Source organism: Molothrus ater, chromosome 29 (genome assembly GCF_012460135.2).
Source record: "Molothrus ater isolate BHLD 08-10-18 breed brown headed cowbird chromosome 29, BPBGC_Mater_1.1, whole genome shotgun sequence".
NCBI lineage: Eukaryota > Metazoa > Chordata > Aves > Passeriformes > Icteridae > Molothrus > Molothrus ater.
This window is the reverse complement of record NC_050506.2, coordinates 2,638,776-2,664,452: the sequence shown is the minus strand read 5'-3', so window position 1 is coordinate 2,664,452 and position 25,677 is coordinate 2,638,776. Positions and strand designations below refer to the sequence as shown.

The 25,677-nt window shown below is 64.6% G+C and overlaps 5 protein-coding genes across 8 annotated transcripts; 2 read left to right on the top strand and 3 right to left on the bottom strand.

The window, feature by feature from the left end:
* Positions 1-860: 860 nt before the first annotated feature.
* On the bottom strand, positions 861-9,880 carry TRIM46 (tripartite motif containing 46). The gene is made up of 10 exons (XM_036398124.2): positions 9,715-9,880; positions 7,621-7,876; positions 6,535-6,878; positions 5,919-6,062; positions 5,702-5,797; positions 5,325-5,578; positions 5,111-5,232; positions 2,760-3,059; positions 1,862-2,159; positions 861-1,529 (listed from the first exon to the last, which is right to left on the bottom strand). Exons 1-10 carry the CDS (start codon positions 9,775-9,777, stop codon positions 1,154-1,156), a joined length of 2,253 nt encoding a protein of 750 aa, XP_036254017.1. The 5' UTR covers positions 9,778-9,880; the 3' UTR covers positions 861-1,153.
* Positions 9,881-10,309: 429 nt separating this feature from the next.
* LOC118695844 (keratinocyte-associated protein 2) lies at positions 10,310-13,213 on the top strand. The gene is made up of 5 exons (XM_036397652.1): positions 10,310-10,390; positions 10,940-11,094; positions 11,941-12,004; positions 12,196-12,262; positions 13,009-13,213. The coding sequence occupies exons 1-5, from the start codon at positions 10,336-10,338 to the stop codon at positions 13,127-13,129; spliced, it is 462 nt and encodes a 153-aa protein (XP_036253545.1). The 5' UTR covers positions 10,310-10,335; the 3' UTR covers positions 13,130-13,213.
* A 621-nt stretch (positions 13,214-13,834) lies between these two features.
* Positions 13,835-14,484, top strand: LOC118696119 (dolichol-phosphate mannosyltransferase subunit 3). Its single transcript, XM_036398067.2, has 2 exons — positions 13,835-13,913; positions 14,176-14,484. Exon 2 carries the CDS (start codon positions 14,182-14,184, stop codon positions 14,467-14,469), a length of 288 nt encoding a protein of 95 aa, XP_036253960.1. The 5' UTR covers positions 13,835-13,913; positions 14,176-14,181; the 3' UTR covers positions 14,470-14,484.
* Positions 14,485-18,147: 3,663 nt separating this feature from the next.
* SLC50A1 (solute carrier family 50 member 1) lies at positions 18,148-20,743 on the bottom strand. 4 transcript variants are annotated; one of them, XM_036398148.2, is made up of 6 exons: positions 20,600-20,741; positions 19,789-19,866; positions 19,563-19,686; positions 19,329-19,487; positions 19,144-19,263; positions 18,148-18,567 (listed from the first exon to the last, which is right to left on the bottom strand). In XM_036398148.2, the coding sequence occupies exons 1-6, from the start codon at positions 20,662-20,664 to the stop codon at positions 18,466-18,468; spliced, it is 648 nt and encodes a 215-aa protein (XP_036254041.1). In that variant the 5' UTR covers positions 20,665-20,741; the 3' UTR covers positions 18,148-18,465. The 4 variants fall into 4 exon arrangements, with proteins under 4 accessions (XP_036254041.1, XP_054373649.1, XP_054373650.1 ...); XM_054517674.1 differs by having other exon boundaries at positions 18,458-19,263; positions 20,600-20,743; XM_054517675.1 differs by having other exon boundaries at positions 18,458-19,263; positions 20,559-20,657.
* Positions 20,744-21,757: 1,014 nt separating this feature from the next.
* EFNA1 (ephrin A1) lies at positions 21,758-24,885 on the bottom strand. The gene is made up of 5 exons (XM_036398127.2): positions 24,783-24,885; positions 23,266-23,561; positions 23,103-23,168; positions 22,795-22,845; positions 21,758-22,495 (listed from the first exon to the last, which is right to left on the bottom strand). The coding sequence occupies exons 1-5, from the start codon at positions 24,881-24,883 to the stop codon at positions 22,377-22,379; spliced, it is 633 nt and encodes a 210-aa protein (XP_036254020.1). The 5' UTR covers positions 24,884-24,885; the 3' UTR covers positions 21,758-22,376.
* Between the last annotated feature and the right edge of the window lie 792 nt (positions 24,886-25,677).

Genomic DNA, 25,677 nt, shown 5'->3' with positions numbered 1-25,677 from the left:
AGCCCTGAGACCCCATAGCCCTGTGACCACATGGCCCTGAAACCCCACAGCTCTGAGACCCCACAGCCCTGTGACCACATGGCCCTGAGACCCCACAGCCCTGAGACCCCACAGCCCTGAGACCCCACAGCCCTGTGACCCACCCCACAAATCCATGACTCCACAGCCCCATGACCCTATAGCCCTTGACCCCAGAGCCCTGTGACCCCCCCAGCCAACCCAGACCCAGCTCCCCATGTCCCTTGGCAGCCTGCCCCCATGCACAGTCTGGCCCCCTGCACAGCTCAGTCCCATGGCCCCCCTGTGGCAGGGAGGCTCTGGACGAGTCTGGCATTGCAGTTTATTGTAGGAAACCATGAAAATACAGCGTTTGTTGTAACAGAACCCAGGAGAAATGACAGCAGCTTGGACAGACCCCGGTGTGGGACTGTTGGCACAGCCCCCACAGCACTGGGGCTCCCTGGCGGGTCAGATCCAGACCCTGCAGGCCCAGCCCACCCCGGCCATGGGTTGGGCACCCAGAGGTGTAACGGGAGCCAAGTGTGGCCCTGAGGCCACGTGCAGGGCTGGCCAGGCACGTTGCTCCCCAAGGACAGGGCAGAGCAGGCGGCAGGCACTGAGGTGCCCAGCAGCCCACGGGAGGAACCCCACGCTGGCTGTGTGCAGGGGCTGTGCCTGGCTGCAGCCAGATGATCCACGTTGAAAATGAGCCATTTTACAAAACATCTTCACACCTTGTTCCAGCCCAGCCTCCCCCCACCTCCCTCTCCCCCACCCCAGCTGCCTCCCCCACCCCAACCAGCACCCAGCCTCTCCCCTGCACTGTCACCCCACTGTCACCTTCCACCCCCCTCCCTGCACAGCCCTGTCCCCCTCCCTGACCCATCTCCAGGGCTGACCCTCTGCCAGCCCTGCCCACAGCCCCAGCCCAAAGCAGCCTGGGGCTGGCTGGAGCCAGGGGCAGGCAGACAGAGTGAGGAGGGGACGGCAAAGCTGTCCCAGTCCCCCCATCCCACAAAACAAACACCTGGCCTGTCCCCAGTGGTGGCAGGGCTGGGGCCACCCCTGCTCTGCTCTGCTCTGCTCCCTGGCCACTTGTGTCCCCCTGGTGCTCGCAGGGTGCCCGGGGGCATGTGGGGACCATGGGTGTGGCTCAGTCCAGCTTGGCAAAGTTCCCAATGGTCACTTTCCTCTCCTGCTTGTTGGCCACCAGCTCCTGGAGGTGCAGGGCCCCGCCTCCGATGAAGCAGAAGGCAGGGCAGACGGGCCCCGAGCAGTCCACGCCGCACTCCCAGAGCTCGCGGAAGGACACGGCGTCGTAGAAGCTCACCTTGCCCTGCTCGTAGTCCAGGCAGATGCCAATGCGTGGGGGCAGGGGCACGGTGCAGCCGTTGGGGTCGCGGGACGTGAGGGCCGAGCCGTGGGACAGCAGGATCTTGCCCATGCCGATGGTGAGGAAGGCGTAGGGAGGAGGCGCCTCCACCGTTGTGTCCTCTGCCCCGCTGTCGTGGCCACTGTCGGGGTCATACCTGTGGAGAGGGGTCAGGTGAGTCCTCCCACGGGACAGGCTGGAGATCCCCCCACGCCTCCAGGGACAGGCACCCACCCAGGAGGGCCCTGCCCCACCTGTGGCCCCTCCACCTGCCATGCAGAGTACCCAGGTGCAGGGATCCAGCTCCAATACCCATCTGAGAAGGTGCCTCAGCACCCAGCAGCCCCCCTGGCTGGACTGGCTGCCCATGCGACTCCCCAGCAGTGCTGAAGGAGTTTGTTCTGGGCCCAGTGGAGAGATGTCCCCTCCAGGAGCCCCCTGACACCCTGGTGGGGAGGTAGGAACAAACCCTGCACCCCCCAAGCTCACCTGGGGCTCACCACATCCTGTGGCACCTGGAACCACTCCTGCAGCTTGCTCTCCAGCCCCACGCCCACCTTGACCAGGTAGGAGCTGGGGTCCACGCAGCAGGCCCAGTAGCTCTTGCCCTGGGTGATGGCCACGTCGCCGATGACCAGGTCGATGGACAGGTGGCAGCTGGTCATCAGGCGCTCGGCGGCAAAGAGCATGGGGATGCCGGGCACGCTGCGCACTGCGCGCTGGTCCTTGCTGATGGCCAGCCGGTCCCGGTTGAAGCCCCAGCGGTTGTCCAGGAAGAAGTTGAGGACTGTGGGGAGCAGACAAAGAGGAGAAAGGTGAGCAGCACAGCACAGCGGGGCGCCCCGCGTTGATCCAAGCACCCATCTGTGGTAGTCAGGTATCCTCTGAACAGAGAGAGACATAGTTCTCCCAGGATTTTCCTGGGAAGCTGTGAGAAAGCTCAGAGAAAGAATTAAAACAATTGTTATCTCAATCTCTGCACCTAGCAGCCAATCTCTGTTTGTCAAAGATGTTTACAAGAGGGAGCTGTCCCTTCTTGACCAACAGGTGAGAGAAGATTCCTAAAGGCCAATCAGGTCTTAGGTCCACCATTGTTTCTATAAGAACTGTAGATTTCTAATAATAAAGTGCCTTTTTTCATGCCTTCTGATGATGGAGTCTCTATATCACCTTTGTCTGTCCCCAGTACCCCTTTGGTGACAATTGGTGACCCCGACGTGATCGCATCGCCTCTCACCTGGGGCTGGCAGGCGGGTGACACCCCTTTGGTGACAATTGGTGACCCCGATGTGATTGCATCCCCTCTCACCTGGGGCTGGCAGGTGCTATCCCTTTGGTGACAATTGGTGACAATTGGTGACCCCGATGTGATCGCATCGCCTCTCACCTGGGGCGGGCGGCGTGTGCAGGTAGATGTCCTCGCTGTAGTCCCCAAAGCCCGCCTTGTTGTAGCCCTTCACCCTGAGCACGTAGACACTGTCGGTGTCCAGGTACTCGACGAGGGCACAGGTGCCCCTGACCTCCTCCCGCCGCTGCCACAGCTTCAGCCCCTTGGCCTTGGCGTCGGTCTTGCGGAACTCCACGGTGTAGTGCCAGGCGGGCGGCGAGTGCTGCGGCAGCCGCCAGCACAGGAAGATCTGGTCGTAGGTGTAGGTGCGCTGCGTGTCGATGACGGGGGCCTCGGGCGCTGCGGGGAGAGGCGGCAGCGGGCGTCAGGCAGCATCCCCCACCCCGCGGGCAGGGAGGCGGCCGGACGCAGGGAGGGGGCATTCCGGGATTCCGGACGGACGGACGGACGGACGCACAACCAGCGGAGTCTAGAGGGGTCTGACTGCGGAGGACCGTGTGTCGGCACCGGAGGAGAGCGAGAGTCAGGGAGACAGAGGAGCTGCTGCTGTGGGGCTCCAGGGACCAGACAGGCTGAGTGCAAGTCAGGAGGGAGGAGAGAGAGAGAAAGAGAGAGAGAGAGAGAGAATGGAGGCAGCAGGAGAGGAGGAGGAGGAGGAGGAGGAGGAGGAGGAGGAGATGGGAATGGAGGGTGGTAGAAGGTACTGGCAGGAACAGAGGCGGGGTGGGGAGGAGAGATGAAGGGTGGCAGGTGGGAGAGGGGTAAGGAAAGGATGGAAATGGGGCAAGGAAGAGAAAGGAAACTGGATGGTGAGGAAGGTAGAAATAGGGCAAGGAGAGGGATGGAGATGGGAGAGGAAGAGGACAGAAATGGGGTGAGAGTAAGATGGAAATACAGAGAGAAGGAGAATGGACATGGGGCAACAATGGGGCAAGGACAAGGTGGGAATGGGATGCAGAAAGGAAAAGAAATGGGGTCAGCAGGATGGAATTGGGGTGAGGAGGCAGATGGGAATGGGGTGAAGGGGGAAAGAAATGGGATGAGGAGAGGGGTGGAAATAGAGCGAGGAAGAGGATGGAAATGGGTTGAAAGGGGGAGAGAACGTCTCTCTTGTTGTCTGCAGGGTGCAGACGGGAAAATAAACAGGGGAGGAATGTGGACATAAATGGAGTGAAGGGGGGACAAATATGGGGCAAGGAAGGGAATGGAAATGGGACAAGAGGGGGAAGAAAGATGAACAAGGAGAGGGGTGGAAATGGGGCAAGGAGAGAATGAAAATGGCATGAGGAAGAGGATGGAAATGGGGCGAGACTGGGATGGAAATGGGGTGAGACTGGGATGGAAATTGAGAGTGGGGGAATGGAAACGGGATGAGAAGAAAGTGGGAAAAGGGCAAGGATGGGGTTGAAATGGGGCAAGGGAGAGCAGAAATGGAATGAGGAGGGGGCAGAAAATTGGATGACGAATGGGACAGAAGTGAGGTGAGGATGTGGACAGAAGTGGGGTGAGAGCTGAACAGAAATGGGGCGAGGAAGAAAATGGAAACAGGGCAAGAGGGGATGGAAATGGGGTGAGACAGGGCAGAAATGGAGCAAGGAAGGGGATGGAAACGGAGCAAGGAGTGGGACAGAAATGGGGCACGAGGGGGATGGAAATGGGGTGAGAGGGGGCAGAAATGGGGCAAGAAAGGGATGGAAATGGAGCAAGGAGTGGGACAGAAATGGGGCGCGAGGGGGACGGAAATGGGGTGAGGATGGGGATGGAAATGTGGCGAGAGGGGGCGGGAGGGCAGGAGGAGCGGCGGCAGATGGAGGAGGCAGAGCCAACCGGCTGCCAGCGCCGGCGGGCAGGACGGGGATGGAGGATGGTGGCGGAGCGGGGCCAGGGACGGGAGCGGGATGGAGGGATGGAGGGATGGGAAGAGAGAGCGGGGCGGCTCTGGGGCAGGGGTGTGACTTGCCTCAGTTACTTCGGTGACGCCTCGGCAGCGGCCGCAGCCTATAAACAAAGAGAGGTAGAAGCAGGTCTGAAACGTGTCGCCAGCGGGTCTGGCAGGGCCACGCGGCTCCTGCCCTGCGGGAAGCGCCTGCCCGGCAGCGGGGGCAGCTCCGTACTCACCCTGCGGCACTGCTGCTGCCCTCACCTGGCACCATGGCCCTGCCTGCCTGCCCCTGGCCTGGACGCCCTGGCACAGGGCAGGGCAGGGGTATCTCTGGGGGCTGCTGGGGCGGGGGCTGTCCCTGACGGGGAGGGGGCACCGGCAGATCCGCGAGCAGCCCTGGGCAGCCGTGGCTGAGCTGCAGCTCCGAGGCGGGCAGGGACCCGCTCTGCCCGCAGGGGCTGTGCCTCGGCACGGGGCACAGCCGGTGCCCGGGTCCCGGTGCCTTTACCTCGGATGAAGGCCAGGTCAGTGAGCAGCTTCAGCTCCCTGCTGACATCCAGCTGGAAGTGGCTGAAGGAGGCGTTGGCTGCAGGACGGAAGCTCTGCAGCGAATCGGTGGCCCTGAGGATCCTGCAGCATAGGAGAGCGGGGATGTCAGGGTGGCACCTCGGGCACCAGAGGGTCCCAACGCCCCCAGCAGCCCTGTGCCCGCAGCCCAGTACCTGTTGTGCAGCTGCTTGGCAGCCTGGACAAAGCAGGGGTGGTCAGTCTCCTTCAGCACCTCCTGGGCATAGCCCACCATGCCCGAGTTCTCCAGCATGGCCTGGTGCTCCCGGATCTGGCCGTGCAGGCTGGCCAGCCGCTCCTGCTGGCACTCCTCGATGGCCTGCAGCAGCGTGGCCCGCTTCTCCTCCAGCATGGCACAGAGCCCCTGGATCAGCTGGGACACCTCTTCCTTGGCCTGTGAGCCGTTTACCTGCCGGGCACAGGCATGGCAGGGTCAGCGTGTGGCACCTCCTGGGATCAGAGGGGACCGGGGTGGCTGTGCCACTCCTGCCTAGGGACAACTCAGGGACAGATGGGCACCCTCTGCCCTTACCTCTGTGTGCTTCACTGTCTCCTCCAGCTCAGCAATCTGGGTCTGCACCGTGTCCTGGCTGCTCAGGATGTAGGCGAGGCTCTTCGTCAGCTTCTCCTGCAGGAAGGTGATGAGACGTGGTGCCAGCAGCCCTCGCCCCACACCCCTCATCTGCACTGGGGCTCTGTGGTGCCCCCAATTCCCCACAGAGCCCCAGCCTGGCCCCAGGAGCCCTTACCCTGAGGGCCTGGTAGGCGCTGAGCACCGGGGTGATCTTGTGGCTGGTGTGGGTGCGGCGCACGCGGCAGAGCTGGCACACCAGCCGCTGGCAGGTCTTGCAGTAGTGAGTCACCTCCTCCTTGTGCTCCGGGCACATCAGCCCCTGCACGAGCACAGCAGGGCTCAGCAGGGCTCTGCACCTCCCTCCACCCTCGAGAGTCCCACCCCTGCACCCCAGATCTCAGCATCACAGAATGGTTGGGGTTGGAAGGGGACCTTGAAGATCATCTTGTTCTAACCCGCCTGACATGGGCAGGGACATCCTCAACCAGACCCCATTGCTAAGAGCCCCATCTTGGCTTCCACAGGCAACTTCTCCCAGGACCACACCACCCTCACTACAAGAATTTTTTCCTAATTTCTAACTTAAACTTACTCTCTCTCAATCTGAATCTAATGCCCTTTATCCTGTCACTCCAGGCTCTTGTAAACAGACTTGCCCCATCCTTTCAAAAGCTCCCTTCAGACACCAGAAGGCCACAATTTGGTGATCCCAAAGCTTCTCCTCTCCAGGCTGAACAATCCCAACCCTCTCAGCCTTAATTAAGAGGATTAAGGCGGGCAGGAGGACCCACCTTGGGGCGGAAGGTGAGGGTGGGGGGCGTGGGCTCATGCTGGGCTTTCTGCGTGCCCCAGGGGTGGTAGAGCTTGAAGCACTCATTGCAGAAGCTGGACTTGCACTCTGTGCAGCCCTTGGTGGCCTCCAGCTGCGGGGGCTTGCAGAACTGGCACATGATGGCGGCGCTGATGTTGATGGTCTGCCGGTAGCGCTCCACCACCCGCTCCAGGGTCAGGTTGCGGAAGAGGCTGCCCAGGCCCCGCTCGCCCAGGTCCACGTCCCGCTGGCAGGCGGGGCACGGGAAGCTGACGGTCTGCGGGTGCACGGCGCCCCGCTTGCGCCCCGGGTAGGTGCCAAAGCCTGTGGGAGGGAGGAGGGGATGGGGGTCAGCAGGGCAAAAAGCCCCATCCTCACCTCCGTCCCTTCCTGTTGTCCCTGCTCCCAACCTCTCCAGCCATCCCTGTCCCCGTCCTTTCCTGCCATGCGCATCCCTTCTGTTGTTACTATTCCTACTGCCATTCCCTCCAGTCATTCACTTCTCCTCCATCCATCCATCCCTGTGCCCTCCAGCCATCTCTGTCCTCATCCTCTCCAGCCATCCCTGTCCTCTCCAGTCATCCCTGTCCCCATCTTCTCCAGCCATCCCTGTCCCCTCCAGTCACCCTTGTCCCCCCTCCAGCCATCCCTGTCCTCTCCAGTCATCTCTGTCCCCTCCAGCCATCCCCCTCTCCTCCAGCCATCTCTGTCCCCTCCAGTTGTCCTCATCCCCTCCCGTTGTCCCAAACCTCTCCAGCCATCCCTGTCCCCTCCAGCCATCCCTGTCCCCATCCCCTCAGCCACCCCTGTCCTCTCCAGCTCTGTCCCCATTTCCTCCAACCATCCATCCCTGTCCCCTCCAGCCATCCCCCTCTCCTCCAGCCATCCCTGTCCCCTCCAGCTGTCCCCATCCCCTCTGGCTGTCCCAAACCCCTCCAGCCATCACTGTCCCCATCCCTTTTGGCTGTCCCAAACCCCTCCCTGTCCACACCCCCTCAGCCTTCCCCGCTGTCTCCAGCCATCCCTGTCCCCTTGCTGTCCCTCCTGCCAGCCCCTCCAGCCCCACCTGACTTGAGGAGGCGGTCCAGCCGGTCGGGTTTGGGGACAGCCCTGCGGCCCAGGCGGGGGCTGCGGGTGGAGGGGGTGGCGGCGGGCGAGGTGGGCTCGGAGGTGGGGTCGCAGTACAGGTGGCCGTGCTGCAGCAGCACCTCGCTGGCACACACGTGGCACACGTTGTGGGTGCAGGGCAGGGCCAGCGGCTGCTTGTACATCTCCTTGCACACCGGGCACACCAGCTCCCGCTCCATGTTCTTCATGCTGGTCTGCGGAGAGAGGGGGGCGTCACCCGCTGGGGACAGCGGGGCTGGACCAGATGGGACCAGCACCGGGGCTGAGATCAGCATCAGGGCCAGGACCAGGGCCAGAATCAGGGCTGAGATCAGTATCAGGGCCAGGATCAGGGCCAGAACCAGGACCAGAACCAGGACCAGAATCAGGGCTGAGATCAGCATCAGGGCCAGGGCCAGGGCCAGGAGCAGGATCAGGGCTGAGACCAGGACCAGGATCAAGGCCAGGGCCAGCACCAGGGCCAGGACCAGCACCAGGGCCAGGATCAGCATCAGGGTTGAGACCAGGGCTGAGACCAGCACCAGGACCAGGATCAGCACCAGGACTGAGATTAGCACGATGGCTGGGATCAGGGCCTGGGAACAGCACCAGGGCCAGGACCAGCACCAGAACCAGGACCAGAACCAGGACCAGAATCAGGGCTGAGATCAGCACCAGGACCAGGATCAGGGCCAAGACCAACATCAGGGCTGAAATCAGAATCAGGGCCTGGGACTAGCACTAGGGCCAGGGCCAGGACCAGCACCTTGGCCAGGATCAACATCAGGGCTGGGATAAGCACCAGGGCCTGGAATTAACACCAGGGCAAGTATCAGGATCAGGACCAGTACTGGGAACCGGGCTGGGATGGAGACAAGGACTGGGACCATCATCAGGGCAACAATGGGCCTGGGACCAGCACCAGGGATGGGATGAGGACAAACACCAGGAGCAGCAGCAGGATGAGGATCAGGGCTGCCACTGAGATGAGGAATGGAGCTGGGATCAGCAGCAGGGCCGAGATCAGGGCCAGCATTGGAACCACAGCCAGGACCAGGGCCAGTGTCAGGAGCAGCACTGGGATAGGGGTGAGGGCTGGGACCAGCATCATGGCCAGGATGAGGCCTGGAAGTCAGGGCCAGCAGCAGGATGAAACCCAGGGCTGGACTGGGGGTGGAAATTGGGGCCACAGCAGGACCAGGACTGGGGCCAGCACTGGCACCAGGACCAGCATCAAAGCCAGGATCAGGCCTGGGGGCAGCAGCACGGTCAGAACCAGGATCAGCACTGGGATGAGGCTGGGGGCTGAGGCTGGGATCACAGCAGGGTCAGGATCAGGCCTGGGAGCAGCACCAGAGCCAGGAGCAGGAGCAGGGATGGGGGGATGATGAGGACAGGGACCAGCATCAGAGCCAGGATCAGGCCTGGGAGCAGCAGCATGGGCAGAATCAGCACCAGGACTGGGATCAGAACCCGGATGGGACCCAGGCCTGGTGTGGGGATGGGATTGGGGCTGTGCCCAGGATCAGACCAGTATCAGGACTGGCAGTGCAATGGGGATGGGGGCCACTACTGGGATCAGTACCAGGATGGGCCCAGGGCTGGGATGGGGATGAGGACCAGCACTGGGAATAGCGCCAGGATTAGGCCCAGGGCTGGGATGGGGATGGGGACTGGGATGGGTGTGGGATTGGAACTGGGATGGAAAGGGAGATGGGGGCCAGGATGGTGATGGGGGCTGGGATGGGGACTGGAGCTGGACCCACAGCAGAGCCCTGGGACCGGCGCCCGGACCGGGCTGGGCACCAAGACCGGGGCCGGGATGGGGCCGCCCTCTCGGCACCCGGTGCTCCCGGCTCGACCACGACTGGGTGTGGGGGGGTCCCGATGCCGGGGGATGCCCGGGGGTCGCTGCGGTGAGTCGGGGTGCGGGTCCGCTGCCCGCCCACCCCTCAAGGGCATCGCCCTCCCCCCCAGTCCCCGCCGCGTTGCCACGGCGACCCGGTCCCGGAGGACCCCTGTCCGCCCCCCCGCCGCCACCGCGGCCGCTCACGCTGATGCGGACGAGCGCGTCCATGATGGAGGTGAAGGTCTGCAGGTCCTCGCCCTCGGCCATGGCTCCGCTACCCGCGCCCGTGCCTGCGGCGGCGGCGGCAGCAGCGGCGGCCGCGATCGCCCCGGTGTGTTGCAGGGAGCGGCGGAGCCGGGGGGAGGGCGGGGGGCGGCGGCGCGCATGCTCGGCGGCGCCCGCCCCGCCGGCACCGGAGGGCGGTGGAGACACCGGAGGGGCGGCACCGGTGTGGGATGGGGGGGAGCGGCGCGGGGATGCTCTCCCCGTACCCCCGGGCATCCCCCGAGGAGCGACACTCGAGGAGCGGCGCCGGGGGCGGGCTGCGGGCAGGATGAACAAGGCACCGGTACCGGCGATGCTCCCGGGGGCGTTCCCGAGGGGGGGCCCGGTGCCGGTACCGAGGCCGGTGCTCGGTGCAGGGATCCCGTCCCCGCGCTGTTCCCGTCCCCGGCGCCAGAGGGCGCTCCGGGACAGCGCGGACTTGCAGTGCCACTCCCGGCCGCCAGGGGGGGCGCGCTGAGAGGGGCGGGGCCTTCCGCGCATGCGCAGTGGAGCGCCCCGGGCGCTGCTGCCGTGTCCCTCTTGCGAGCGGGCGGAGTGCGCATGCGCGGAACGGCGGCACCGGGAACGGCACCGGGACGGGCTGGGGGCACCATGGGTAACGGGAGGGGCACGGGGGGGAACGGGGAACGGGGGGGCACGGAGACTGGGGTGGTGATGGGAGTGCCGGGGGCACGAGGGGTAATGGAGGCGTAACGGGGGCGTAACGGGGGTAACCGAGGCGGGAGGAGTATCGGGGATAGCGGGGGTACGGGAAAGGAGGGGGAACGGGCGGTACCGGGGCACGGGGGTAACGGGGCGGGGGGCAGAGGGGAGAGAGAGGGAATGGAGGTGTGATGGCACAGGAGGGTGTTTGGGGATAACGGGGTTAACGGGAATGGGGGGCAATGAAGAGAGGAGAATGGAGATGTGGCAGGGCAGGAGGGTAGTGGGGGCACGGGGATAACGGGGTTAACGGGAGCGGGGGGTACCGGGGCCGGGGGTAACGAGAACAGGGAATGGAGGTGTGATGGCACAGGAGGGTATTGGGGGCACGGGGATAACGGGGTTAACGGGAGCTGCGGAGAAGCTGGGCTGGGGGAAGGGGGGCACAGCACGGCCCTGAGCTCAGCCCCGGTGCCGGTGCTGAGGCGGCCCCGGGACTCAGCCGTAGGCACGGGCACGTCGCTGGCGCTGTCGTCGCTGCTGTCGCTGCTGCTGTTCGCAGGGATGCAGATGTACAGCCGGCAGCTGGCCTCCACCGAGTGGCTCACCATCCAGGGCGGGCTGCTGGGCTCGGCGCTCTTCGTCTGCTCCCTCACGGCATCCCGGGGACACCGGAGGGGCTGCAGGGGATGGTGGGCTGGGAACGGGAGCACAGGGGTGGTGGGGAGCAGCCCCCATAGCGCCCCCCCACTGCCTTCCTCACTGCACCCCCAAACTGGCCTTGGTGCCCCATTTCACCCCTTTGGCCCTCACTGCACCCCCAAACTGGGCCTGGTGCCTTCCTCCCATTTCACCTCTTTGGCCCTCACTGCACCCCCAAACTGCCCTGGTGCTCTCCCCATGGCACCCCCAAACTGGCCTTGGTGCCCTCCCCATTACACCCTCCTTTGGCCCTCACTGCACCCCCAAACTGGGCCTGTTGTCCTCCCCATTGCACCCCCAAACTGAGCCTGGTGCCCTCCCCACATTGCACCCCTTTGTCACTCACTGCACACCCAAACTGGCCCTGATGCCCTCCCCATTGCACCCCCTTTGGCCCCCATTGCACCCCCAAACTGGGCCTAATACCCTCCCCCCATTACACCCCCTTTGGCTCTCACTGCACCCCCAAACTGTGCCTGATTCCCTCTCCATTACACCCCCCCCATTGCACCCATTGACCCCCAAACTGGCCTTGGTGCCCTCCCCATTGCACCCCTATGGGCCCCATTGCACCTCCAGACTGGGCATGGTGCCTCCCCCTATTACAACCTTTATGGCCCTCACTGCACCCCCAAACTGGGCCTGATGCCCTCCCCATTACACCCCCCCCGCCCCCCATTGCACCCATTGCACCCCCAAACTGTCCCTCACACCCTCGAGAGGGCCCTTCCCTGCAGAGGTCAGGGAGGATGGGAAATGGGGGCAGCAGGATCCCGTTGTGTGCCTTAACTCCACACCCAGGCCTTCAACAACCTGGAGAACCTCATCTTTGGGAAGGGCTTCCAGGCCAAGATATTCCCTGAGAGTGAGTGTTGGGGGACACGGGGGTGACCAAAGGGCTGGGGGTGCCCCAGCAGTGGCACTGGACAGTCCCAGCCCTGCCCTGCAACTGTGGCAGCTCCTCTTGAGCTTTTTCTGGGGTCTGGGGGAAATTCTGCTGCCCCTCCATCGCCAAGGGCAGCCCTGCAGCACCGTGTGTCTCCTGGTTCTCCACAGTCCTCACCTGCCTCTTGCTGGCCCTGTTCGCCTCTGGCCTCATCCACAGGGTCTGTGTGACCACCTGGTAGGTCCAGAGGTGCCCTGGGGGGTGGGAGTGACCAAGGGGACACTGAGGGGGCACGGGGGACACTGGGAGGGGGGCAGGAGGCTGAGCAGGGAGCATCAGGGGGCTGGTGGGGAGGGCAGGAGAGTGGGATCTGAGGGGAAATTGGTTCAGGAAGGGCAGGAGGGTGAGATTAAAGGAGAAAATGTGGGTTTAGAAAGGGCAGGGGAATGGGATCCAAGGGGAAATTGTTGGTTTAGGAAGGGCAGCACAGTGGGATCCAAGGGAGGGTGTTTGGGAAGGGCAGGAGAATGGGATCCAAGGAGAAAGTGTAGGTTTGGGAAGGGCAGGGGAGTGGGATCCAAGGGAGGGTGTTTAGGAGGGGCAGGAGAGTGGGATCCAGTGGGAAAGTGTTTAAGAAGGGCAGCACAGTGGGATCCAGGGGGAAATTGTTGATTTAGAAAGGGCAACACAGTGGGATCCAAGGAGAAATTGTTGGTTTAGAAAGGGCAGAAGAGTGGGACCCAAGGGGAATGTGTTTGGGAAGGGCAGGGGAGTGGGATCCAAGGGGAAATTTTTGGTTTAGAAAGGGCAGCACAGTGGGATCCAAGGGGAAAGTGTTTAAGAAGGGCAGCACAGTGGGATCCAGGGGGAAATTGTTGTTTTAGGAAAGGCAGGGAATGGGACCCAGGGGAAAGGTGTTGGGGTGAACCTGGCATGTTGCTGCCCCCAGCAGCTGAGCAGCCTCTGCCCTTCTGCCCCTGTAGCCTCATCTTCTCCATGGTGGGTCTCTACTACATCAACAAGATCTCCTCCACTCTCTACCAGTCCACAGCGCCCGTCGCTCCTCCTGCCAAGGCTGTTGGCAAGGGCAGGAAGAGAAATTGATGTCCTGCTGCCCCTTCCTGGGGCAGCCCCCTCCCTGTGGCCGATCCGGGACCCCCCCCTGCCCAATAAAGCCATTTCTTTGTAGCTGCTTGTCCCCTGTGCCAGCTGCCAGCCCAGCTCCTGGCCCTGCTGTGTGCCAGTGTGGCTGGAAGTGGCCCTGGAGCCTGGGGGGAGCCTGGGGTAGGTTTTGGGTTGCCCAGAGGTGGCCAAAGGTGGGAGATGTGCTGCTGGCACCCTGTGTGCCCGGACCTGCCAGGGAGGAAGATCCCAGCAGAGCCAGGATTGGAGCAGACTGGAGTGGGCAGGGGGCTGTGGGGGTCCAGCCCCAGCTGTGCTGGCACAGCTCAGGATGCTGCCCTTGGCAGGGCATCACAGACCCGTCTGTGCCCTCCGCACGACACCGGGGGGGCACCGGGGCTGCCCGGTTGTGGGGGGGGAGGGTGGGAACGGCGCGGTTCCCGCAGCCGTGGGAGGGCGGGCAGGACTCGCTCCCACGCCGGCTCCCTGGCACCCCCTCCGACCGGACGTAGAGGAAACCAGATGCTTCCTGCGGCCCCGGCTGCGGCCCACAAAGCCCGGCGCTTCCTGCCGCACCGGCAGCGGGGCCGCACCGGGGCTCCCGGAGGGCTCTCGGTGCTGCCGTGCCCCGCCAGCAGGGGGCGCGCTCCGCCGCCGCTCCGCCGAACTACGATTCCCGGCAGCCCTCGCGCGCGGGGCGCTACAGTGACGTCATCACTGCGCCGGGCGGGGAGCGGGACCGGCACCGGGAGCGGGACCGAGCCAGGTGGGGGTGGGGCAGGGCCCGGGTCCCGGTCCGTGTCCTTGTCCTTGTCCGGGTTCTGGGTCTTTGGGGAGGGCTCGGTCCGGCGGGTGGAGGCCCAGGGGGAATTGGGGCCGCGCTCCAATTGGGGTCAGGAGGCCCCGGGGGAGCTGGGCCCGGTGCGGGGCGCTCCGTCTCTCCCGGTTCCCCGCTCCTTCTTTCTCTGCCCCTCTCCCGTTTTCTCCCCTGCTCCTCTCACGGCTCTCCCACTCTCCTCTCCCCTCAGGCCGCCATGACCAAGCTGGCGCAGTGGCTCTGCGGATTGGCCCTGCTGGGCTCGGCCTGGGCCGCACTGGCTCTGGCCCCGCCGGGGCTGCAGCCGCCGGCCCCGCTCCGCCAGGCGCTGCTGCCGCTGCCCGTCTACCTGCTCGTGGCCTTCGGCTGCTACTCCCTGGCCACCGTGGGCTACCGCCTGGCCACCTTCAACGACTGCGAGGAGGCGGCGGCCGAGCTGCAGGAGCACATCAGGGCGGCGAGGGCCGACCTGCGGCGGCGGGGGCTGCGCCTGGGAGCCGAATAAAGGCCCGGGACAGTGCTGGCCGTGCTGTGTGTGACCCGGGACAGTGCTGTGTGTGACCCCGGGATGGTGCTGGCCGTGCTGTGTGTGACCTGGGACAGTGCTGTGTGTGACCCCGGGATGGTGCTGGCCGTGCTGTGTGTGACCTGGGACAGTGCTGTGTGTGACCTTGGACGCTGCTGCGTGTGACCCTGGGATGGTGCTGGCTGTGCTGTGTGTGACCTGGGACGGTGCTGCGTGTGACCCTGGGATGGTGCTGGCTGTGCTGTGTGTGACCCCGGACGGTGCTGGCTGTTCTGTGTGTCACCCTAGGACAGTGCTGTGTGTGACCCTGGGATGGTTCTGGCCGTGCTGTGTGTGACCCAGGACGGTGCTGGCTCTGCTGTGTGTGACCCTGGGACAGTGCTGTGTGTGACCTGGGACAGTGCTGGCCATGCTGTGTGTCACCTGGGACAGTGCTGGCTGTCCTGTGTGTGACCCCAGGACGGTGCTGCCCGTGCTGTGTGTGACCCAGGACACAACGGGGCCGGGAGTCTCTGGAGGTGCAGGCACAGGGAGCCTCGGGGGCTGCTGGAAGGCACCTGGAGGAGTCACTGGGTTCTCCCTGGGGAATCTACCAGCTCTCGCTGATGGGGGTTGTGTGAAGGGAAGGATTTCCGTGAGGGTCCACTGAGAGCCTCCGGGGCTGCTGGAAGGCACCCAGAGGGATGATTTTGGTTCTCCTGGGGGAATTGCTCAGCTCTTGGGGTGTGCAGGGAAAGTTTGGGGGTTCTGTGAAGGGAAGAATTTCCATGAGGGTCCACTGAGAGCCCTGGGGGCTGCTGCTAGGCACCCGGAGGAACCACTGGGTTCTCCCAGGGGGATTGCTCGGCTTTCGGGGTGTGCAGAGAGGGTTTGGGGGTTCTGTGAAGGGCAGGGTCTCCGTGCATGTCCCCACTGTCCCTGGCTGAGCTCTCTGGAATTTGGCTCTGAAGTGGGATCCAGACACATTCCCAGCTCATATGTGGCTCACCCCGGCAGGTGGGAGCTGGAGGAGCCCCATCCCATCCTGCTGGCTGAGTTCCCAGCAAGGAGGAGAGGGACTGCTAGGGTGGAGCAGGCGACACAGCCTTTAAATTGTGGTGTGCTGTCCCCCACCCCACCCAGCAGCTCCAGGGCAGCTCCCCCAACTCCTCTGCCCATCCACAGCACCACACTGGGCTTCACTGGGAAGAGGGAGGGGTGGGGGGCTCTGTCTGGGGACCCCCATTCCTGCTCTCTGACCCCGTGCGCAGGAACCTGCTGCCCTGGCAGCCACCAGCTCCTCCAGCCAAAGGACTTTGGGATTTTAATTAGCAGCTGTGAATGCTCTGCAGAAAGGAGCAGTTGGGAGCAGGAGGGAGGACTCGGGTTAATTAGCAGGAGCAGCTAATTAGCTGTTTCCTGAGCAGCAAAGGCTGGTGGGAGCAGAGTGGGAAGCTCTGAGCCCTCGCTGGCACATGGGTGGTTGGCTGGGGGGGTGACATTGCCCTGGATTTGGCCACGTGGGGCCTTGGTGGGGTCAGGACCGCAGCAGGGCTACTGACAGCCTGGTGTGGGCTACTGAGGGTCACCAGGGGCTGCTCACAGCCAGCCACGGGCTCCTCATGATCATTCAAAAGGGCTACATCTATCCAGTGGCTACTTGTGCTCATGCAGGGGCTACTCATGACTCTCTGCAGGCTACTCATGGCAATCCAGCTCCATCCTGGGGCTACCTGTGGCCTTCCAGCCAGCCAGGGGGCTCCTTGTGGCCATCAGGGGCTGCTGCCAGGCTACTCAGGACCACCTGGGGCTCCTTGTGGCCATCCAGGGACTACATGTGGCCATCAGGGGCTCCTGACAGCCAGCCAGTGGGCTCCTTGTGGGCATCAGAGCTACTGACAGCCAGCCAGGGGATCCTTTTGGCCATCAGGGGCCACTGACAGGCTGCTCAGGACTGCCTGGGGCTCCTTGTGGCCATCCAGGGACTACACGTGGCCCTCAGGGGCTACTGACAGCCAACCAGGGGGCTCCTTTTGGCCATCCAGGGGCTGCTGCCAGGCTGCTCAGGACCATCTGGGGCTCCTTGTGGCCATCCAAGGGCTGCACATGGCCATCAGAAGCTACTGACAGCCAGCCAGGGGGCTCCTTGTGGTCATCCAGGGGCTTCTCACAGCCATCTGTGAGCTACCCATGACCCTGTGCAGGCTACTCATGGGAATCCAGAGCCTCTACTCATGGCCTTCAAGGACCTACTTATGGTCATGCAGGGGCTACTCATGGCGATCCAGAGCCTCTACTCATGGCCACGAGGAGCTCCTCCCAGCCCTTGTGGCAGCAGCTCCTCCCTGCATGGAGGCATCCGGGAGCTGGCACGAGGGGCCACGTCACAGCCGCTCCCGGCACGGGGCAGCCGGAGCGACCGGTTGGCAGCCAAGGTGTGGCAGTGGAGAAAGCTGCCCTTTCCCCAGGCTGTGGGGCCAGCCTGGCAGCCCTTTCCCGAGGCTGTGGGGCCGGCCTGGGAGCTCTTTCCCGAAACTGGGGGCTCTTCCCTGCTGAGCCAAGTCCCCGGAGCAGGCACGGGGAGCCCAAGCTCCACAGGGCAAGACAGAGCACGCCGGGAGCTTGTCCTCCTTCCCTCGGCACCACGCTCAGCTCTGTCCCTTTGTATGGATTTTTGCAGGCTGTGTGCGAGGTGTGCACAAGCAGCAGAGGCACAGCACAGCTCCTGCCAGCGTCCTTCATCCCAGTGGTGTCACCTGGCTGGAGTGTGGGATGAGGCTCCTTGGTCCTGGGAGGGTCCTGCATGGGGTGGGGGTCTCTTTCTGCAAGGCTCTGGTGTCTGCTGTGTGATTTGGCCCCTCCACCGAAGCACCAGCCCGACATCTTCATTCCAAATCTCTGTTAATTGGTTAATTGACAGAGCATTGATGTTTGATCCAGGCCAGCTCGATCCACAGGGGTTTAACAAGGATTCCCATCGATTCCTGTTTCTCTCTGTGACCAGAGCTGCTGCCACAATTTCCTGGTTCCTGCCATGGTGGCTGCTCCTCAGTTCCAGAGATTTTTACCCCCACACTGTGATGGGTGGCTCCCTCAGGGGGCTCAGAGCAGCGCTGGCTTCCCTGTGGTCCCCTCGTGGGGGGAGCATGGGATGAGCTCCTCGGTCCTGAGGGGGTCCTGCATGGGGTGGGGGTCTCTTTCTGCAAGGCTCTGGTGTCTGCTCTGTGATTTGGCTCCTCCACCGAGGCACCAGCCCAATATCTTCATTCCACATTGCTGCTAATTCATTAATTGACAGAGCAGCGATGCTTGATCCAGGCCTGCTCAATCCAAGGGGGTTTAGCAAGGATTCCCATCGATTCCCACGTCCTGCCATGGTGGCTGCTCATCAGTTCCACACTTTTACCCCCACACTGTGATGGGTGTCTCCCTCAGGGGGCTCAGAGCAGCGCTGGCTTCCCTGGGGTCCCCTTGTGTCCCCAACACCACGGCTGATGCCTACCGAGGGTTTGCCAGAGCCCAGGGTGTGTCAGAACGAGCCTCCCCCAAAAAGTAGCCCCTGTATGGCCATAAGCAGCCCCCTGGTTGGCCACAAAGAGCTCCCAAAGCAGCTGCAGGGCCAAGAGCTGCACCATCCTCTGAGCAGCACCATCCTCTGCAGCAGGTACAAGAAGCAGGCGCTGGGAAGTCTCTGATTTATTAAAAGGCACTTGAATCCATACAAAAGTGACACCTGGACCCTTGGAAGCCACTCAAAAGCCCTGCCCCTCGAAATCCTGCTGCCAGGCAGGGCCATAGGCATGGAAATCTATCCTCCCACCCTGGGGTTTGAGGGGCTTGTGGTACCCCAAAGGATTCGCTGAGAGCTCCGGGGCCTTCGCTGAAGGATGCAGGGCTGGAGGCAGGAGGTCCTTCCTGGTGTCCCACTGGGAGTGGCCAAGGGGACAGCGGTGGGGCCAGCCCAGGGCAGAGTTGGGGTGCTCCTGAGGGCACCTCTCAGGCAGGCAGGGGGCTGTAGGGCTTGTCCTGCTCTGGTCTGTACCGCTGGAAGAGCCAGAACCGCACAAGGCTGGTGACGATCCCTGGCACGTTGGGGACCTGTGGGAGGACATGGGGGGACAGTGGATGTACCCCTCCCCCCTGTGCTGCTGGGGGAGGTTTATTGGCCCCATCCCAGCTAATTAATTAAAATCAATAGTCATCATGCTTGGCTGGGTGACACAGGCAGGGCTGAACGGGGCCAGTGCTGAGCCATGAGAGGGGAATGGGGTGGGGTGAGGATGAGGATGGGGAAGGATAGGATAGGCTGGGATGGGATGGGATGTGATCCATGGGATGGGATCCATGGGATGGGATGGCAGTGGGGTGAGGATGGGGATGGGGAAGGATAGGATAGGCTGGGATGGGATAGAATGGAATGGGATGGCAGTGGGGTGGGGATGGGGATGGGATAGGATGGGATGGGACGGGGCTGGAATGGGGTGAGATGGGGCAGGAGAGGGACAGAACAGAATGGGATGGGATTGAGAAGGGTGGAATGTATATGAAGCAGGCCAGGGTGGGGTGGGATGGGGATGGGACTGTGTGGGATGCGATGGAGGAGGATGGGTTGGGACACGGTGAGATGGGATAGGATGGGATGGCACCCCTCAGCATTCCACCACCCCAACCCACTGTGATGTAGGGATCATGGAGCTGCAGGCCATAGAGTGTCCAGCTGCTGGAGGCCACGAGGGTGGTGACGGTCAGGGGAAAGGACAGGAACCGCGTGGACTTGCTCCGGATAACCTTGGCCTGCAGGAGCAAACGTCAGGCAGGGCCTGGGCTGGCAAGCCCCAGCTCTGCCAAGCCCCACACACCAGGTCAGCCAGTGGTGAGAGGTACATGCTGATGGTGAAGACGCTGCAGAAGAGCCCCAGGTGTGTCAGGCGTGTCCCTGTGTCAACCAGGATGGTGAAGTAGCCACAGCCAGTGACCACCACAGCCAGGAGCAGCAGGACCTGAAGCAGCACGGGGCGCTGGGAGGGACAGCAGGGGGGGATGTCAGGGTGAGGATCCCCCATCCTCCCCATCGCCCCAGGCCCCTGCCCCACCTTGGCAGGGCTGTAGTAGAGATACACCAGGATGTAGAGGGTCTGCAGAGCTGCCCCGATGGCGTTGACAGTGATCACTGTCCCGTCCCCCTTCAGGCAGCCATAGCCCAGCCAGCTCAGGTTGCTGCAGGGATATGGCACAGGCACTTGGCTGCAGCCTGGGGGATCCCCCCAGCCCCTCAAATCTGTATGACCCCCCTCTCCCCAGGACCCGACCCCGCTGTACTTGGCATCGGTGGTGAGGAAGGGCAGGAACTGGATGTTCTCCACACTTTTGGTCGCCAACATCTGGCGCAGGTCAGACCTGGGGAGGGTGGAGGGCAGCGTCCTCCTGGGTGCCTGGCAGTGCTGAGATGGGGGAGGCTCCAATCTCTGCAGCCAGCAGGCACTGCGCCCCCCACTCACCTCCCCCCGCACCCCAAAAGTCAGCACCACCCCCAATCCCTCCGCACCAGCCATCCATTGCCCACTGCACCCCTAAACTGGGCCTGGTGCCCTCCCCACTGCACCCCTTGGCCCTCCCTGCACCCCCAAACTGGGCCCGGTGCCCTCCCCATTGCACCCCTATGACCCCCACTGCACCCCCAAACTGGGCCCGATGCCCTCCCCATTGCACCCCTATGGCCCCCATTGCACCCCCAAACTGGCCCTGATGCCCTCCCCATTGCACCCCTATGGCCCCCATTGCACCCCCAAACTGGGCCTGATGCCCTCCCCATTGCACCCCTATGGCCCCCATTGCACCCCCAAACTGGCCCTGATGCCCTCCCCATTGCACCCCTATGGCCCCCATTGCACCCCCAAACTGGGCCTGATGCCCTTCCCATTGCACCCCTATGGCCCCCACTGCAGCCCCCAAAATTCCTCTGGTGCCCTCCCCATTGCACCCCAACTCTCCCACCAGGCCCCACACTGCAGCCCAAAACCAGCCCTGGGGTCCCCCCCTGCACCCCGGGCCCTCAGGGAGCCCCGAACCGACCCCGGTGCGTTCCCCACCGCTCCCGCCCCGCCCGGGGCCGCCGCCGCCGATCGCTCACAGGCCGGTGGCGAACATGGCGAGGGTGGCGGCCAGGCAGAGGCCGGCGAGCACCGACAGGACCATGCCGGAGCCCGGGGAGCGCGGCGGAGCCGGTGCTGCCCGCGGCGGAGCCGGTGCTGCCCGCGGCCGAGCGGAGCGGGGCGGAGCAGGACGCACTACCGGGGAGGAGCGGCGGGGATCCGGCTGCGAGCGGGGGGAGCAGCGCCGGCTGCACCGGCGTGACCGCCCCGCGGGCACCGGGGCCGGCACCGGGGCCGGTATGGGGGGAGGAGCCCCGAGGTGTCGTGTATTCAGGTTTGGGGGTCCCTGGGCATCCCCAGGGGGAACGCCACGGTGCAGATTGCACAGCCCGGGGGTCTCAGAGCCCTGTGAGCCCAGCTCCCCACCCCCGCCTCCTGCAGGAGTTGTCACATATCCCTGTGACAACGATTCCCCAGGATCCACATTGCCCTGTGACCCCACTGTCCCACGGTGCTCCCACACATCCTGGGGGTCACACATCCCTGTGACAATTCCCCAGGATCCTGCATCCCTGGGATCCACAGTTCCTTGTGACCCCACTGTCCCAGGGTGCCCGCACACATCCTGGGGTCACTCATCCCTGAGATCCCTCTCCATGACCCTCCATCTCTAGAATCCCCCACATTCGGGTGTCCTGCATCCCTGTGCCCCAAAATCTCACCTCTCCAGGGCCCTCCCTCTCTGCAGTTCCCAGTTCCAGGGACCCCACATCCCTGCGATCCCAGCTCCCTGCACCCACACTGTCTCCCTCACAGGGCTCCCACATCCCTGGGGTCACCCCGTGGGGGTCCCTGGGGTGCAGCCAGGCTGTGTCCCCCTGCCCAGCCCCCTCCTCACCAGCAGTGGGATTTATCCCATCCCCCGGGGTCTGCCACATTCCAATGGGGTTTGTCCCGGGACAACCCCTGCCCCCCACCTGGAATCTCGCTGCAGTGCAGGGGGAGGGGTCCCTACCCTCAGGGGAGGCCTTTGTGTCACCAGATAAAGCCGGGGACAGTGCCAGCCACTGTGGCACTTTGCCACTTAACAGCCCCGTGCAAACACCAGCCAATTAATTAATTAACCAGCCCAACCCCCCACAGCGGCCAGGAGAGCCTTGGCCCAGGAGGGTGGGGGAGGTCTCAGGAGCTCGGCATGGTTTTGGTTATTTATTCCCGACAATGGTATAAAAAGTCCCGTGTTAGAAAGCTGTACAAAGGGAGTTCTGGGGGGCCCCTCCGGCACCCAGCGGAGGGGAGGGATGGGGAAGGGCCGGGGGATGAAGGAAGGGGTAGGGGTGCAGCACAGGGAGGAGTGAGGTGTTTCTCATAACCCCTCTCCCCTGGCTGCAGGGCATCTCCAGCCTGTCCGTGCTCCCTGGCCACTGACACTGGGGTCACCTGGCCACCCCCACGTCCCCGCCTGCAGGACACATTCCAGTTCCAGCCCACCACGGGGAAAGCCCCGAGGGTGTTGGGCGAGCTCAGCTGCGGGGCAGGGGTGCCAGCCCCCTGCCCCTCTCCAGTCTGGGGCACCTCAGCCCCTCCAGCTCCAGGCTCCCGCTCGGCCCCTGGCTGCCAGGAGCATCCTGGAAGGGCCAGGGAAGCCTGAAGGCTCCAGCTGCTCCGATGGCTTTGGGGCCTCCAGCCCCATAATACTGACAAATCCTTTCCTTGCCCAGATGTGCACAGGGCAGGGCACCCGGGGCAGATGTGTGGGGACCACGGGGGTCCCCAATGGCCACAGCCTCGGTGGGTCCGGGCACGAGGGGCAGCTCAGAGCCCCTGTGGCACCAGGAGGGGCAGGAGGAGGCTGATAAAGGTGAAGGGGCGGCTGCTGCTGCGCATGGCCGAGTTCTGCCCCACGCTCCTCAGCACGTGTGCAGCTGCATCGTCTGTGGGGGGAAAACAGAGGAGCCATCAGTAACCAGCAACCCCAAAAGAGAAGCCGCTCCCCAAAAGACAAGCTGTACCCCAAACCAGCAGCACATCACCCCTGCAGAGGGTTGGCACCAGCCTTGCTACCTCAGCCAGCTCCAGAGCCCCCAGGAGGGGCAGATGAGCCTCAGTGCCCCTGGCAAAGCCCTGGGTGGCTGTGTTCAGGGCAGTGCCCCCCAGCAGGCTCAGCCTGGTGCCCCCAAGAACACCCTGCCAGCCCAGAAGGGAACCCCCAGGCCCTCAGCCCCCAACTCACCTGCCTGGATCCTCCCCTTCTGTGTCGAGGCCGGGGCAGGCGGTGCTGGAGCTGCAGAGCAAACAGGGGCTCAGGGAGGGAAGGGCAGCACTCCAACCTCCCCAAAACGCCAAAATCCCATTTCTCTGTGGGCTGTCCCCCCCTCCCCGCCCCCACCAACACCTTCCCGGCCAAGCTGCGCGTGCCCACACCCCGGGCTGGCCAGGGGCCACGGCCAGGCCGTGACTCAGCGCAGCCAAGGCCACGCTGGGAAGGAGGGGACGCGGCTGGGGGGGGGCCCTGAGGGGGTGGTGATGTGTGATACTCACTGCCTTTGCCTGTCACCGTCACCTTCAGCTTCAGGCAGGCTTCGCCGTGGTGGTGGATGGGTTTGGCTGCGAAGGGAGAGGCGGGTTAGGAAGCGATGGGGGGAGCCCGATGAGGAATCCCTGCAGCACCTCGGAGCCCCCCCCGCAGCTCCCCAGCACTCACAGATGTAGTAGTAGCTGTGTCCCTCCCTGAACTCCTTGCCCAGCGTGAAGGGAGTGAAGCGCTGGAACTTCTCTGAGAACTTCTCGGGGCCGTGCAGGGCGCTGGGCTTGTCACACTCCCAGCGGATCTGCTCCTTGGAGCGGGGCTTGCAGGCCTGGTACTCCTCCAGCTCCACCAGGTACAGCGTGTAGCGCTCCATGGCCCGAGGGTCCACGCTGCCCTCCTCGTAGTGAGGGCAGATAATGTCCAGGTAATCATTGAGACGAACCTCCACCGTGTAGTCACTCCACAGAAACCTGCGGCAGGAGGGTCGGCAGGGGGGTCAGGGCTGGCTTAGGGGTTTTGCTTGCACCCCCAAATGCCCCACACCCAGGGGGGGCAGCACCCTGGCCACGGCAGCGCTGCCTGGGGGCACCTTTGGGTGCACCCTTGCCTGTGCTGAGCCTTGCAGCACCTGGAATAGCTTCCAAAGGGCAGCGCCCCCTTCCCTCTCCCTCCGGCTCGGCCCCCCGGCTGTGAGAGGTGAGCGCACCCCAGTTCCCAGCGCTCCCCAAGGGCCGGGGAGCAGGGAGGGGACCCGCTGGGACGCGCAGCCGGCCCGCACCCTGCCCGGCCCAGCGCTGCCGGAGCAGGAGGCGTCGCGGCTCTCGCCGTGGGGCAGCCAGCCCGGCTCCAGCTGCGCCCCACACCCCAGCCGGGGGGGGCACGCCGGGGTCCCCACCTCGCCGGCTGCGGTGGCCTCGAGAAGGCACAACCACCCACGGGGGCACGCCAAAAACCTGCTGGGGGGACGCAGAGGACACAGCCCTACAATCTGGGGGAGTCCTACACCCATGGGGGACACGGCCTGGGCAGGGGGGAGAAGCCCCATAACCTGGGGAGGGAGTGACTCAGGCCAGAGAAGGAGGGGAAGCCCCACATCTCCCCACGGGTGCCTGAATGTGGGGCACCCTCATAGCCTGGAGGTCTGGAGAGTGAGGGGGGCTCCCCAAAAGACGAGGGGGGACACTCCTAGAGCCTGAGAGCGCTCATGCCCTGGGGGGAGCACCTCTAAAACCAGGGGGAGTCACGGCTGCGGCCGGGGGCGGGGGGGGGGGGCACCCTTAGAACCTGTGGGGCTGTAGCTTGAGATGGGGTCACCCCGCAGCCCTGGCGGCCGGTGAGCGGGGGGGCCCCGATCCAGGTCTACCCCCCCGCACATCCTGCCCCGTGTTTGTCAACACGGTCCCCGGGGCCGGCGCCGGGGCTGGCGCCGCGCCCCCCCCCGCGGGAAGGAAGCGGCCCCTTCGCACGGCCCTGGGAACGGAAAGGCCCCTCCGGGCGCACCTGGACCGGCCCCGCCGCCCCCGGCACGGCCCCGCCGCGAGCCCCGCACCGGCCCCGCCGCCTCGTCCCGCACAAAGGCCGCCGGGGAGCGGAGCGGCGCCGCCCGCGCCCTCGGGGCGGCCGGTACCGGGCTCGGTGCGCATTTGTGTGTGTGTAGGGGGGGGTCCCGGTGGCAGGCGGGGGTCACTCACCGGGGGTTGGAGCTGTTCCAGAACACCGTGTGCCGCTCGGCCGCCGCTGCCCAGCACAGCCCCAGCCCCAGCAGGGCCAGGGGCACCCCCGGCTGCCCCATCGCTCTGCGGGTGCTGCGCTCCACGGGCGGCCCCGCGCCCGCCCCCGCCTTATGTACGGCCCCGCCGCCGCCCCGCCCCCGCCGCCGCCGCCCCGCGCTCGCACAACAACACACGGGACGAGGCGGCGGGGACGACACACACACGACACACCCCCCAGCGGTATCGATCTGGGGGACAGAAACCATGGAGCCATCCCCACACCGAGAGCAGCGCCGGCCGGGGGACACGCACTCCCGGACACCGGGACCGGCAGCGGGCAGGGGGACGCAAACCCTCCCTACCGAGACCGGCGCTGACCGGGACACAAACACACCCCCCCAGCACCGGGACCGGGCCGGGGGACACAAATCCCCGCCCCCCCACCGGGAACGGCACCGGGAAGGGGACACGGTCCCCTGACAGTGACCGGCACCTTCCCCACACACAGCACCGCGCTCCAGGTCCGCCCCAGCTCCACACACGCCCCATCCCCCGACACGGGACCGACCCCGGGCAGGGCCACCCCCCAAAAAGTGACACACACCGGGCAGGAACTCCACACACACACAGAGGGGCTGTGGGTGCAGGATGGGGCTGTGGGTGCAGCATGGGGGTCTGTGGGTGCAGGGTGGGGCTGTGGGTGCAGAATGGGAGGCTGTGGGTGCAGGATGGGTCTGTGGGTGCAGGATGGGGCTGTGGGTGCAGAATGGGAGGCTGTGGGTGCAGGATGGGGCTGTGGGTGCAGAATGGGAGGCTGTGGGTGCAGAATGGGGCTGTGGGTGCAGACATGGGGCTGTGGGTGCAGAATGGGGCT